At 27.3% G+C, this 14,817-nt stretch overlaps 1 protein-coding gene across 1 annotated transcript in view; it reads right to left on the reverse strand.

Moving 5' to 3' along the window:
* Positions 1-13,279, reverse strand: part of LOC126264848 (uncharacterized) — a 30,967-nt gene extending 17,688 nt beyond the window's left edge. The window contains exon 1 of the mRNA XM_049964422.1: positions 13,132-13,279. Within this exon, the coding sequence (XP_049820379.1) occupies positions 13,132-13,194 (63 nt within the window). The 5' untranslated portion in view covers positions 13,195-13,279. The remainder of the gene's footprint in view (positions 1-13,131) is intronic.
* Positions 13,280-14,817: the final 1,538 nt, after the last annotated feature.

A 14,817-nucleotide genomic window follows, 5' to 3' on the forward strand; every position in this document is an offset into this window, starting at 1 on the left:
GTAACCGTGCCAACCGATTGGGAGGATCTTAAATAAATTGGGTACTTGTTTGCATACAATTAGTATTAGCTCTCACCTGATGAGTTTTTACATGAAAAAAACTATAAAAAAATCTTTCTAAGTTGTATTTATTGTCCCATTTAAATGTTTTAGTTTTTGTGGTGATTACTGATTTCCATAAACATCTAAGTCGGTAATTAGTAAGCCCTAAAAAGATGATTTTATTCATCCCGTTATCCATAAAAATACATATAAAAGAATTGTTTGGACTGATATGACAAAGATAATTATAAATCACAATGGAGTGACATTTACAAAATGTTATTAAGGAATTTGACTTTGAGTCGGTGCATAAAATTTATTAACTGCATATTTATTTACTGTTTAATGAGTAGTAATACTACCGAACCGAATTCACGACGCCGAATAATATATGACCTTTAAAAAACTAATTTACATATATAATTCAAATAAATTATATAAATATTTAGTGGTGCCACAAAAAAATAATTACAAGTTTTCGATTTGTAAATAAGATCACTGTAAACAAAGTAATTATATTATACTATAACTATTTTATTTTAACTTTTTTGTGTGAATTTTTGCAGTGTATTAAATATCTACTCAATTATTTATAAATTAACAGATACGATCGTCTACCCACCATATTTGTTTAAATTTAAAAATATTCAAATTTCATTTAAAATATCATTAATTAATATCATTTATCACGTTTGGATGACCCAAAAGTTATTTATATTAATATTGCAATTTAAAATATTTTAACTAAAATTTAGGGAATCTATTTTAGAAAATACATTATTTATCCATTAAAAGAATTGTTATTTTCATTCAATTTATTTCTATAGAATCCTTATGGAAATTGTATACATTCATACGGTATTATCCTTTATTATTCTTTTATATTTCTGGATTAATACAACTTTAAATAATCTAGTTAGCCTGTTAATTAAATGTTTAAAAATGTTACTGATAGGTGTACAATAAATAATTAAAGAGGCACATAAATTATGGTCTGTTAATAATATAATTATCAGTTTTATTTGCATAAAATTTTTACGTGAATCCGGTAAAATTAAATTTAAATATTTAATTAAAGATAAATAAGTTTTGATAAAGGTTGATCATGGATTAATATCTTAAGTTAAGATATAATAACTATATTTCTTCATAGTTTTTTTTATTAATTTCAAAATATTTTTAAAATTGCCTTTGAAAATTATGAAATGTAGTATTTTTCATAGAATATATTCACAATTTTTTTAAAAATTAGGAATCATGTCACTTTTTTAAATTTTTTAACTTAACTCTAATAAATGAATAAAATATATGTTAAATTATATAAATTATTATCGTTATAGGTATATAAAAAGGTACCTGTAAAAAAGTTGCATAAAAAATTTTGGAAATCAATAAATTTAGTAAACCCTGTGTATTTTGAATATTTGTATATTACTACTCTTATGTATTTGAACTATTCATTTAATGTAATTAAATTCATTCGAAAACTGAAATAATTAAATTACACAAAAATCCATACTTAATAATGACATATTATATATCAATTGAATTCAATACAATATTTATTATTTAAAGGAATTGCTGCTTTCATTAAAGTTATTTCTTTTAGAATCCTTATGAATTTTTATAAATTCTTAAACTACTGTCCTTTAACTTTAAATAGTTTTAACCTATGCATTAAATATTTAATTTTAATTTAATTTTGTTATTTAAATTAATTTAATTAATAATTTTGTTATTGATAGATGTAAAATAATATTGAAAATGTATTATTAATTAGGAGGTCTGTTAATAACATAATTACTACTTTTGTCTGTCCAAAGATTTTCGTATTAAATTTTTACGTCAATACTGTAAAATTAAATTTAAATATTTTATTATATAAAGATAAATGAGTTTTAATGAAGGTCAATCATTCATACTAAAATAAAATACAACTAGGATCATTTGTAATTTCTATTTAAAAAAAAATATGTTGCGGTCTCATTTATATCTTTTAGACATAAGAAAAATCAATTCGATTTCTACAGTAAGATAAATTAATAATATTGCTTGCTAATCTATCTCAACCTACACATGTAGTTTTCGGATGTTAAGCAAACCCAATCACATAAATTTTCATTAATCATTTCAGCACTTCGTTTTTTATTGAAATTTAATACTGAATAGATTTATTAGGTCTTGATTTAAAACCAGGCGGTCTCGCCGACTGAACTAATAAATTTCTATTGAAATAAATCGAATCTTTTAAAATCTTAATTATAATACTATATTATACTATTTATGTCTATTAATACAAACATATGTAAATAAATTATTAAATTAATACGTTAAACAGTATTTATGTATTTTTTTTTGTATAATTTTTTAATTGGCTTACATGTTATGAATTGATATGCCAACAATACACCTTTGTTGATTTATATAGTGCAAGCATACTAAATCAAGATTTATACAATGGAGCAGCTAGAATTCAAGTCGGTTAGTATTAAATCTCAGTTTTTATCCTCAAACTCGTACGTTTAAAATAAATTGAAACGGCCCATGGTGTGTAAACTTTAGAAGATAGATCTGGGAAAAATCGCTAGGCGAAGTAAATTCTCGCCTACCCACAAGACATCGCGGCATAGATAAACTCCCAAGAATACCACGGTAAGAACGGCATACCGACATTACTTACATGTAATAAATGATCTAAAGCATCTCGGTGCCTTGTAAAATTACAAATCCCTGTTAAGACATAATTTATCGGTGCCGCGGTTGTCAACTGCTTTTTATCTCCAAGATATAATGCTGTTTACTCAAGGAATACAAAATACATGGAAAATGATATATGCATGCGGGAGACGTATTGTGAATTGTTAATTTATATTTTGCTTATACAACATAAAGTGGCAATCATACGTTACTTTTGTTAAGTCTCTTTTTATTTTTTTTTGTCTTGTTACTATTGCATGTTCACGATATTTATGGCTATGTAATTATTTTATAATTGTGCTTTTTACAGTACCAACATTTCACGCAGTTGAAAAATACGAAACTAATGGTAAGCAACTCATGTGGTATTGTAATCTATTTAACAAAGAATTTTAAGTAACCTAGGTTGTTTATTGATACACGTGTAAATTGGAATTCCGATATTGCGTTTTTGTTTTGAAAACGTTTGACGAACGATTGGAAAATATAATAATTCAGTGTGGTATAATAATATGTGAATTGATTAAAATGTCATTAATTTAATTGAAGTTAGACATCATAATCAGGTGCGGTTCGACCTTAAATAACTATTATGACGACCGTGCATTAATAAGAAGGTAAAGTGAACACATGGGAAGTTTAGAAATAATACTCAAAATTCCTCATCGCCAATCGAATCCTTAATGCGTCCGTTACGAGCAAAGCAAAGTGGGAACACGTATCTTTGAATTCTGTACAGTCATGACACGGATTGTCTGTTATTATTTTTTAAAATCACCTTGCAATTTGTTTACAAGAAATAATTATAATGAATGTTTCGAACAATTGTTCATCAAATTCCTGCAAACGAAGGTTACCGATGTCGAAATATTTTCAAGTCGGGGATTTGTATCAGTAAGCATTAATCTACAAATTAACATTCTAATGAAATTAAACAAAAACAACTTAATTTTATGGTGCAGTTTTTATTAATGGATAATTGCTCTAATTATGTTCAATTAGATTTATCGTTACCAATGGGTTATTTATAATTTATTAATGTAGAAAAAAATGTTATTGTTTGCTAATATTTTATCCTGCCAAAGACAAATTGATTGATTGAATTTATTTTGTATTTATAACGTAATAAATTTTATAATTATGAAGTGGAAAAATGTATCTTAATCAACTACATACAAATTAGTCATTAAATATTAAATGTATAATTCAAGCAATTATATTTAAATGATCACATTTTAGATAATTAATATACAAACACACATAACATATGTTTGTACACAAAGTAGTATAAATGAATTAAATAACATTTAAGCAATATTTCTTTATTATCTTTTAGTGTCACATTTTAATAATAAAATTATCAATTATCAATGGATAATTGTAGTATTTATAACAATCTTGAACATTCTCCAATTACTCTATATTGGAGGGTAATTACATCATTATTTTCTGAATAATATTTTGCAACGTGCGTATTAATAAGTTAATTAGAAAATTATTTTAAATTCCTAATAACTTAATAAAAAATCATACAAGAAACAATACAAAAAGTAATCAATTTGATCTTGATACATATTGACGTAATTTAACACTAATAGTTTTGCAAATCACCGATTTTAATATTAAATAAACGTTTTAAAATATTCAATTTCATGGTTTAGAATGAATTGGATCATAATAGTCCATATCTTGATCTACGTACAAACTACAATAAGAAAAAAGTTGTTTATAATTTATAATAACCGTTTAAAAACTGTTGTGAATTAACACATACCTCAGGGTACTAACTAAAAAAATTATTGTTAATACGCAGAACTGACTGAGTGATATATTCAGTGACGCTAATTATCAAAATTCTTATTTGAAATGTCAAATTTTTTAAGGGTGATTCGGATGTGAATAAATGTGAAACGTGTATAATTAATTTATTTCTCTAGAAAATTAGCAACTTAGGATTTTCAGTCCGCTTTCCGTTTTGAGCAACAATTTTCACCAACAAATAATTGTTACAAACAAAAAATTTGTGAGAGAAATAAAAAAAAGATGTCAGAATTAAAATCGATTGTTAAATCTTAATACTTTTTATTCACGTAAACAGTGAAAATGGCCCTGTAATTTCTGTCATATTTAAATAATTTATTTCCAGAAAAATAAATTTCAGATATTCAATTCAGTTCAACAAAGGTGGATAGAAATTTCAGAATCAATCCATTGTTTATCGTGAATTCCTGGGAGTCCATAATCAAGTTTTTGGTACAGTAACATATTATAAAGGTACAAATCAGTATTACTAATACTTTTTAAGACATATTTATAACTAAATATTCAATTTTGGTTTCCATGTTCAAATAAAACAATTAATATTAATTTGGAGATGAATGAAGTGAAGTTTTACCAACACATGATTGAAATAGAAAGAATATATCAAAGTGTTATAGATGTACAAATGATGATGGATTATCACTAATTTCATATATGAGCAGATGTGACCGATTGAAAACAAAGAAATTCGAGATGAAACTATTTACACAATTCGAATTGATCTTGGATGTATTAATTCACTCATTTTTCTAACAAAATATTGTGCGTTTCGATATAGTTCAAAAGATAAACCAAAAAACACGAATTTGCCATTATTTAGATGAGTGATTCAAACAAAAAAAAGCCCAGTACACCCAAATTATCCTAAATAATATATAGATGCTTGCTGTAAACTAGTTTAATAAAAGTATATATAACTATACTGTCGTCTAGAATTAATTAATGTCTTTTAATTTGTTTTAAGTTTATCTTAAATTTAAAATGATGCAACACAAGTAATACTTGCTCCTTTTCATTGATTAGCAAGAAAACAAACTGTTAATTTTAAACCATTTAGTATATCTTATCAAATTCATGTTAACACGTTTATAACAAAGCATAAACTGTTGGAGAGCAAAATTTCCTGAATTAATCAAAGTAGAACTAGTTTTTGATAACATTAGCATGTTTTGTTAATTCCAGATGATTACAGACCATTTTGATATAGTTTATATTATTATCGTCTCGGGTTACATAATACATTTTCGCATAATGTATGCATAACGGATGTTTTATGTTAATAACATTTTTTCTGTTAGAAATGCTCCAGTGATTGCTGCAAACAGTAAATAAGCAGTTAATGTAATACCATTTACAAAATAATTGTTGCAGAATTTAAGTCGTCACGGTTTTGTGGAGCCAAGTTATGAATTAGGTGATTACAATTGTCATCGCCTACCGTTTATACATATAGATCAAGGTTACGATTTGTTTGCATAATAAAAAAATAACTTGATCTACGTAAAACTAAGCGAAAATTTTGATTTCGTGAAAGATAAAAAACTGGATTATCCCACTTAAATGTAATTTGTCTGGTCTTTAAAATATTATTTTGTTTTACAGTTATTTCATCACGTGAATACAGTTAGCTACGGAGGATAATTGAACATTTTAGGGCAACTTTATAAACAGATTAAATTAATTAATTGAATTTTAATGTTGGGTACGATGGAATTTTAAAATACATTCAGAAACAATTTTCAGATCTGTAACATGGTAATGTAATCTCAAGAATCCGTTATGAGATATGTAACATACTCGTGTTATTATCGAATGCATTCAATTCTGAGATTTACCGTTAGTAAAATTACACGAATCTGTACTGTTGATAATCGGGTATTACTTGGCTTTTATTTACGGCATTACAAAATATGTTTCAATTTCAGTAAAAGTAAAAGATATGCTTTTCTCAGAACACACTTGATAATTTCAAATCAATGACCATTATTACCTTGCAATAACATAAATGTTGCGATTGTAATGATCTTAAGTATCATGTAAAACTGGTTAAATTAATAGATAATGACATTTATTGGGCTATACATTGTGTTCAAGTAACAGGTGTTTCTTAGATAAACTTATAAAACAAATATAAATTGCAATTATCGATGACGACCTTGATAAATTGCAATGTTGTTATGAAGTTTTCCATTCTTCTTTTTGTTTCCCTTCCCATCAACGCTAGAATTTTAAAACGTGACACTGGATAATACATTTTACCAAGTCTATACATTATAATCATTAAAGTTTCAAAGAATATTACAATATTTAATAAAAAATAAATGTCTAAACAACTTAAGTATTATATAATCTTAGAATATAACAATTTTATAAAAAATGTGGAAAATGTAGAGTTAAAAAAATTATATATAAATAATAACATAAGGAATTTAATAAATTTTAATGATATAAATAAACTAGAAATTTGTGAATATTCTAATAAAATCTAAAAGAAGGTAAAAAAATATATAAAAAGTTAAAATAAAAATAAAAATAAAAATAAGAACTTAATAAAAATTTATTTTGATATTAGCATACTATAATATCACAAAATGAAGAAAAATATTTATTGCATTGATAAAAATTTTATATCGAATAATACGGACATTTAATTTAAGTGGAAGATGAACGCCGAAAGCCTTCAACTTTGCACGTCTTCCATTACAACATAATATCCCATTGATAATTCGAAACACCTTTGATACTACTTTAATTATCCATTAAACTGTACTGGAATTTATCAAACTAGCGATTAGTATGGTTTCAGAATAACCCAAAGAAATTTCACAACCACTGATTTTGACCGACGACAATCGAATCGTCAATAATATCGTCTATCCGGAATAATAAACGGCTAAGTGGAAAACAATGGCCGAGTATTTATGTCAACGTAATTGATCGTTAACATGGAGCACGTTAGCAGTACATGACGCAGTCTACTCCCGCGGCACCGGAAGGTGGAACTCTCCGGCATGAAGCGGACGACAAGGTCGTCGGGTCTGCTCCAATTCGATAGAACGTAAAGGCGCGAGGCGACGCTGGTCAAGCTGTGGCGAAGGCGGTGGACACCGCACCCATGCCTTAGCACGTAACCGGAGCTTTTCCGTGTGAAAACTGCATCATTTCGAGTCTGTTTAAAAACCATTGTCGACAAAGAATGGTTGTTTCGGCTGTTCCGTCAAATCAATAGAAAATTAATTGATCAAAGAAATATAATCTTAACTTAATGAAGCGAGTATTTTCCTAAAATCCGCAAATTAATATAATTTAAAAATGAAATAAATGTACATTATAAAATGAGGTTTCTAGGTTTGGTCCAATATCGGATGATTATTGCAAAATTAAATGGAAATACGTTTCTCCGAATCACTCCGGCAGCTAAAAAACATTATGAAAGTATAATTGTGACAAGCATTTCATTGATTTATATCTCTAATATCCATGGACTGATTCTAAATGTATTTGCTGTTCATTATGATAGAGAGTAGGCTCAGCAAATGGGTTGTAGGTGTTGTTGTAAGGCAATGGCATCGTGCAGTTCAATATTTATCATATGTTAATAACACATTATATCGCAAAATTATCAATTTATCTAATATACAACTCAATAAAAACACAATGGAAATCAATGTTCCATTCATCACCCAATGGTTGGATTGACGTTACCTGTTACAGAGTGAACGTTCCACTTTAAACATTATAAGTAAACAATAAAAATGACAAGTGGACAGTTATTGTAAAACAATAGGTGTGCCTTGTACCGACAACCTTTTGTAATAAGCGCTCTCTTAAGCCGAACTATAGAATTTTAATTATGGAGCTGTTAGGCCGCCATTTTCCGATTTAATTGATAGATGTTATGTGATATCACTGTGAATAAGAGTGATAATTGTGCGGTTGTAAACGGTAGGTGGTCATGGCTTTAATTTGCTACCGGTGAGATATACACAGTAAATGTTAATGTATGACGTTCCAGATGATGGTGATTGATACGGTTTAAAATATCATTGTATGACAACGACAAAGATTCAGATTTCATTCATTCAAACCCACCTTACTACTACGATACTTTACAAAGTACTTTAAGTATCTACGGTAACTACTCTCATGTCTTGAACTATGTAGGTAGTACCCACATGTGTTGGTAAAAAACACAATCTTGAAATTACGATACGTCATGGCGGAAAAAGTGGTTTTCAGGATCACAAACATCTTAATCTAATTAAACGGGCCCAAAAACCTTTAAGCGGTCTCACGGACAATGAACAATGAACCGCTGATTCATTAATAATAATAAATCGCAAAACGGATCTGATTGAGATTATAACTTTTTTGTTTTCGGCTGTAATGTTTTTTGACAGATGTGAACATATTCATTAAACTCGCAGCATTCTTTAAATGTTTCACCGGGCGTGGCTGTATTATATCAAGGAAGTAGGAAAATTTAAATTGTGTTTAATTAATTATAAATAAATACCAATATGATAAACCGATATTGGAATGGTTCAGAATGGTATTGTATCCTAACTAAAAAAATAAATTTTAAGATTATGATATGCAAAACCATTTTTTTTTCTCAAACTATCTTTAGCCAGATTAAATTCTTCTTTGTTATGTTTATACAAAAGGGTGAATGTTTTGTAGAAATTTGACACCCAATTTGCATAATTATCACCTTTAAAGCTTATTAAAACTGACAAACTGCCACTAATCCCCCATTCGATTTCAGTCCTTGCACTTACAAGCTAATTCAGGACCTAAAAATCAAACTTGATTCGTTTGTTTGTCAGGTTATTTTATGTGCACCGTTGCGACATTTATGTTTATATAAACGACTGTTAAACGAACATAATCCCGAAATTATAGTATGAGACAAAAACATTTAGTGAATTATGAATTCCGCATAAATTTTAAACTTGACGCTAAGTTGTTAATCTAGATGCATTTTGGTCTTTACCTTACACAATAAACACTAACTTGAATTTTAAATGGCAAGGTCGTGTTTAAGGATACTTCTAATCGATAAAAAACCTTTTGTTTTTTGTGCATAAGAATTTAAATTTATGAATTTTGGAAATTTCACGGATATATGCAATAATTTATTAACAATTTGGATGGACCAACATTGGTATACTTCTGTAGAAAAAATACAGGTTAAAATTGTACTTCTTAAATCCCACTGGGACATTTTGCATTTTACAAAACATTTAATGAATTGTCCAGTTAACAACAAAATAATTCACTGTATTTTAAAAACTGGTTTAATCACACCTTAATTACATGACTTTAGTTAAAATAGATAATAATCTGGACTCAAGGTGAATTACACACGTTATACCAAAAACGAAGAATTGCCAAAGTATGGGTAATTTGTTAAGTGCAGCGAGATTGATGTTGATATTTTATTCATGTGTCGCATTGCCGAGTGAAATTAATGTACTCATAAATTAAAAGATATGTTTGCCACCATAAATCACTTTCGTACATAATAACTACAAAAAATAATTTGATAAATTAACTTAGGTATTTCCTTTTTAAGTGATACCATTAAAAATACATAGATTCTATTACATTCTCTAACTAATCATAATTACACACAAATATTATGAGACCTGTCTCTATATGTTGTAATTATTTATTTAACACTAATAATTACAAGATCGATGTAATATTATGGTGCCCATATATAGTTTAGATGTGTAATTCAGTTAGTAATTTATAGTATGGAAGTACCAATTATATCATGAGAGGTATTTACTTCTACATATTATATAATCAAAAAAAACTCAATGTTACACTCATAAAATTGAATTATCTATTTTTTGAAAATATAACTTATAGTTACGTGTTACCCTTTAAGTTAAAAAAGAGGCAAGTTATTGAAAATAACATGAATGCTTATTATTTAGTGTCAATATTACTGCTATAAATCTATTTTTGCATAATAATTGTTGCTGTCAAATAGAAACTAAAGATGATTTCTGAGGTGTATATGTTGCTTAATTATATTAATTGGCACCTTCAACTATTGTAATTTAAAAATCTGCAAAATCAATTCTTTGGAAGGTTACCACTAACTAATTTCAAAAATAATTCTTTTAATTAGATACTGACCATCACATGAATGAAAATCATTTAATAAAAATCTAATAAATTCAAGGCTCTCTTCGGCAATATTGTAAAAGTAAAAATTACTAATTAAAATTAATTGAGTATTTAATTTTATGATTTTTCTACAGACATCTTAAAAAGACTCATGAAATTTCATACTCATGTTATTAATATGTATTTTATAAATTATACATAAATTTTCAGTGGAATTCGTTGAATTTAATTTTATTACAAAAAACACACTTAAAATTGTTATTTACAGATTTTGATTGGCTCAAATCTGGTCTAGTGGTACCTACTAATTACGTTCATACGTATATTATATTTATTTATGATTAAATTAAGTTTCCATTTTATTCTTCAAAAGCAAGAACAAATTTGTCCCTTATTGCTAATTTATCTTTAATAAACTCTTTAATTTGAGTATTTCGAGTGGGCATTTACGAGCGATCTTCTGCCTACGTAATTTTAGAACATAAAACCCAGTCGTAAGGAAGTAAATAAATTTAAAGTACAATTCAATAAATTAGGGCTAAGACATTGTATAAATTATAAATACGTTTCGTGGCAGACTGACGAACTTTAGTGAGAGACCTTAATGCTCAATAAAACGGTGGTTTTCGTAAGTACCTTCGACACAAATGCGTTTATTGAATAATTATAATCAAATCCCTACAATATCACTCGTCATGAAAGAGAAATGCCATCTATTGACCTTGACACTTAGAAACTGGTATAAGTAAATTCAACCACCATATTGCTAGAAAACCGTACCTCCTGTACCTTTCAAATTGTCCATTGCCTGCAATTGCCACATTTTGCAATGTGCTATTATAATTATACTTGTTTTAATCAAAAATTTTTGATTAGAGCTTTGATGGTGCAAGAGGTTTTGTACCTTTCTCGCAGCCAAAGGATATGCAATAAAAAGTATTAGGATTTTTTAAAAAACACCTTAACTTAAGTGTATTATTTTGCATCATGTATTTATTATACATAGCAAATTATAAGTTGAACCACTTATTAGATAAAATGTATGCAAATCAGTGAGATTAAATTCATTTAATAAAATTAATTATTTATTTAATCAACGATTTAACGCAAATGCTAATACTGCTAGTAGTTATCAGGCTTTTACTGCATTTTAATGAGCATTCAAAAATTATAATGTCAAGTATTTAATTTATTTCAAATTAAAAAAATATCTGTTTTTAATCCATTTGTTTAAAGCTCTTATATTTATCTTATTTCATGATCACTTGTGAAATACATGCAAGGAAGTGTAATGACATCTATTTTGGAACCCCACGTAGACATTTAAAAGTCGTTAAAGGTGTCAATATCTAAATGTATTATTGATGGGTTTTTCGCAAGGAAGTTTAGTGAAATTTAATTTAAATATAATACCAGAGTGAAATATTGCCTAATAAATATGATACTAACAATAATGTAGTACCTTTGAATAAATTGATGCATTCTGTTACAAGTAATTGGCAATTTATTTTCAGAAGATACACCTATAAATGGTATATTATAATCAAAACTTAACACAGAGGTCAAATAGTGGGTCAAGTTTCCAGATGAATTAGATTGTACCATGGATTCAATAGGCTGCTAGTTACTTCCATTAAATTTAATTTTGAATAAAATATGCACGACATTGTTGAAAGTTTGATAAAACATTTGAAGGCCAAAAACTTGTGTTCAGTTGCAAGGGTGTGTTGTGGCTAATTTAGCAAGGTCACGGTTTATTCAAAATTGTTCAACGAGAAAAGGATTTTTTATTATATCAAGATCAGTGTTTCATTAATTAGTTTTATTAAATTATAAAACACTTCATGCAAAGTCGGATGTACAGTCTGAAAATGTTTAAAATTAAAATTAGAAACACAATTTAATAGTCAATACAAATTTATTTTCAGAAGCTTTTTTGGATAGTTATAAAAAAGGGAATACGAAACAAAATATAGCTTATTTAAATTTTTACTAATAATTATTTCAATTATTGAATTAATTATCTTTATTTTTTTATAATTTATAAAATTTCTTCTTTTATAAAAAATTAGTCTTAATAGTTTATTAGGAAAAATTTAAAAACGTGTTGTTTTTGTGAAGAACAAAATAAAAATTATTTTTTGGCTCATTTATTGACTATAAATGGTTAAAAAAAATTAATATTAAGAAAATAAATTTAACCATATTAATTGAATAATAACAATAATAATTATAATATAAAATAAATATATATTTTAAATTTATTTTAATTTACAACGGAATTTTTTAAAATAATTATTATTAAAAATATATAAATAATAATTATATAAATTATTAAAATATATATTTAATATCAATGTGTGAAATAAATTTTCCTAAAATAATGAGATTGGGGTTGGAACGTGGCCGATTACGAAGCGTACTTACGGAGATGGTGAGGGTGACAGTGAAGAAAGCAAGGAGCAGGGAGGAGTAAACGGTGGTACACATGTCTGCGAATTCACATCATCATGCGCCACTGCACACTCGCCCGTCCGCGCCCCAGCGAGCTCCGCGAGACACTGAGTCCGACTGGCGGTCGCACCCAAGACAAACACTCCGGGCACCCGGTGCTGGCCATCTCGCTCCGGAGACGCGCCAACACCGGACTGTCGTCGCGATCTTCGTTCCGGGTACGGAGCCCATCCTTCGATGGCATTTCCGTTGCGGCATGCACGGGCCTCTTTCTCGGCTCCGCTACCATCGCTAGGCGAACGTTATTGGTGTTTTGATGTTGCAAAACTGATCTTAATGCCATTTACAATTATTTATCCAAATTATTGGCATTGTTATGCTTTCGGAATTACCATTTCAAAGGCCACAGACGGGTGAGCATTGTAAAAGTTATCATGACACATTGATTTGTTGTAAACTTGAATCAAATTTTTAAATCGTTACCTTCTCTCCATTAAATAAAGAGTAATAACAAATACAATATATTTAAATTGTATACGATATTAGGTAGTTTTTTAACCACCGAATATACCTTTATATAAAATCTCTATAATTTATTATTCTTAACATTTTTTAGATGTTTACAAAATTTCAGACTGCATAATTCTTCAAATTAATTAGTCACTTCGAAATGCTTTAAATTCTTTATATTTTTTTAAATATTTCAGCTTCCGAAATTTATTTATATTGTTGAAATATCTTAAACTTAGATGTTTAATATTCCTAACTTTTTAGATTTTTTAAATCATAAATTTTGTTAGTTCTTAGTGTACGTTATTAAAATATTTTGGAAATAATAATAAATAATTTGTTTAACGAAGTATTTTAAATTTATTATATATTCTTAAGATTTTTTAAATATATCAGACTTCAGGATTTTTCAAATTAATTTATTAATTTGTTTAAATATCATAAACATTTTAAGTTTTTAGGCCACAAAGATTTTTTTATTATTAATATATTAAGTAATTATAAAACTACGTTATATTATGTGTTATTTTATTAATATTATAAAATATTATTTAAAATCATTAAAATATTTAGGTTACATTGTACCGTTTATAATTTGCTATATATAATATTTTGGGTGTAAATTGTGTAAACAAAATTTGAATAGACGTACTCTTTTTATTTTTGGCATTCGCAGTTTTTTCCTCGCACTAAAAATGACTCACACGGGTCAGTGTTCTTTATTTCTTTAAAATTGCTGGTTAAGCTTAAGATGTTAGAACCTAATTAAATTTTCACTACTGGCGTTCAACCTGAATAGGACCAGTTAAAATTTGTAAATTAATCTACTACATCGCTCTATATAATAATAAAAATAAATTATTATAATAAGATATTTCACCGGTAAACACTTACATAAAAATGTCTATAAGCGTATTCATGAATTTAATGTATAAAAACTCTGTCCTAGCTTTTATGATCCAACGCCATTAATGGATTCATTTAACAAGGTTTATTAGGTGTGCTTAATACCAGATCTAAATAAACAAGTGAATACCATATATTTAAATTCCCATTTTAAACGGACCATTTAGTTATACATATAATCTACGAATTCCTAGACAACTTTTTTTATCTTAGAAACATGATGCAAGACTTACAATTTATGAA

Source organism: Aethina tumida, chromosome 3 (assembly GCF_024364675.1).
Source record: "Aethina tumida isolate Nest 87 chromosome 3, icAetTumi1.1, whole genome shotgun sequence".
NCBI classification, from domain to species: domain Eukaryota; kingdom Metazoa; phylum Arthropoda; class Insecta; order Coleoptera; family Nitidulidae; genus Aethina; species Aethina tumida.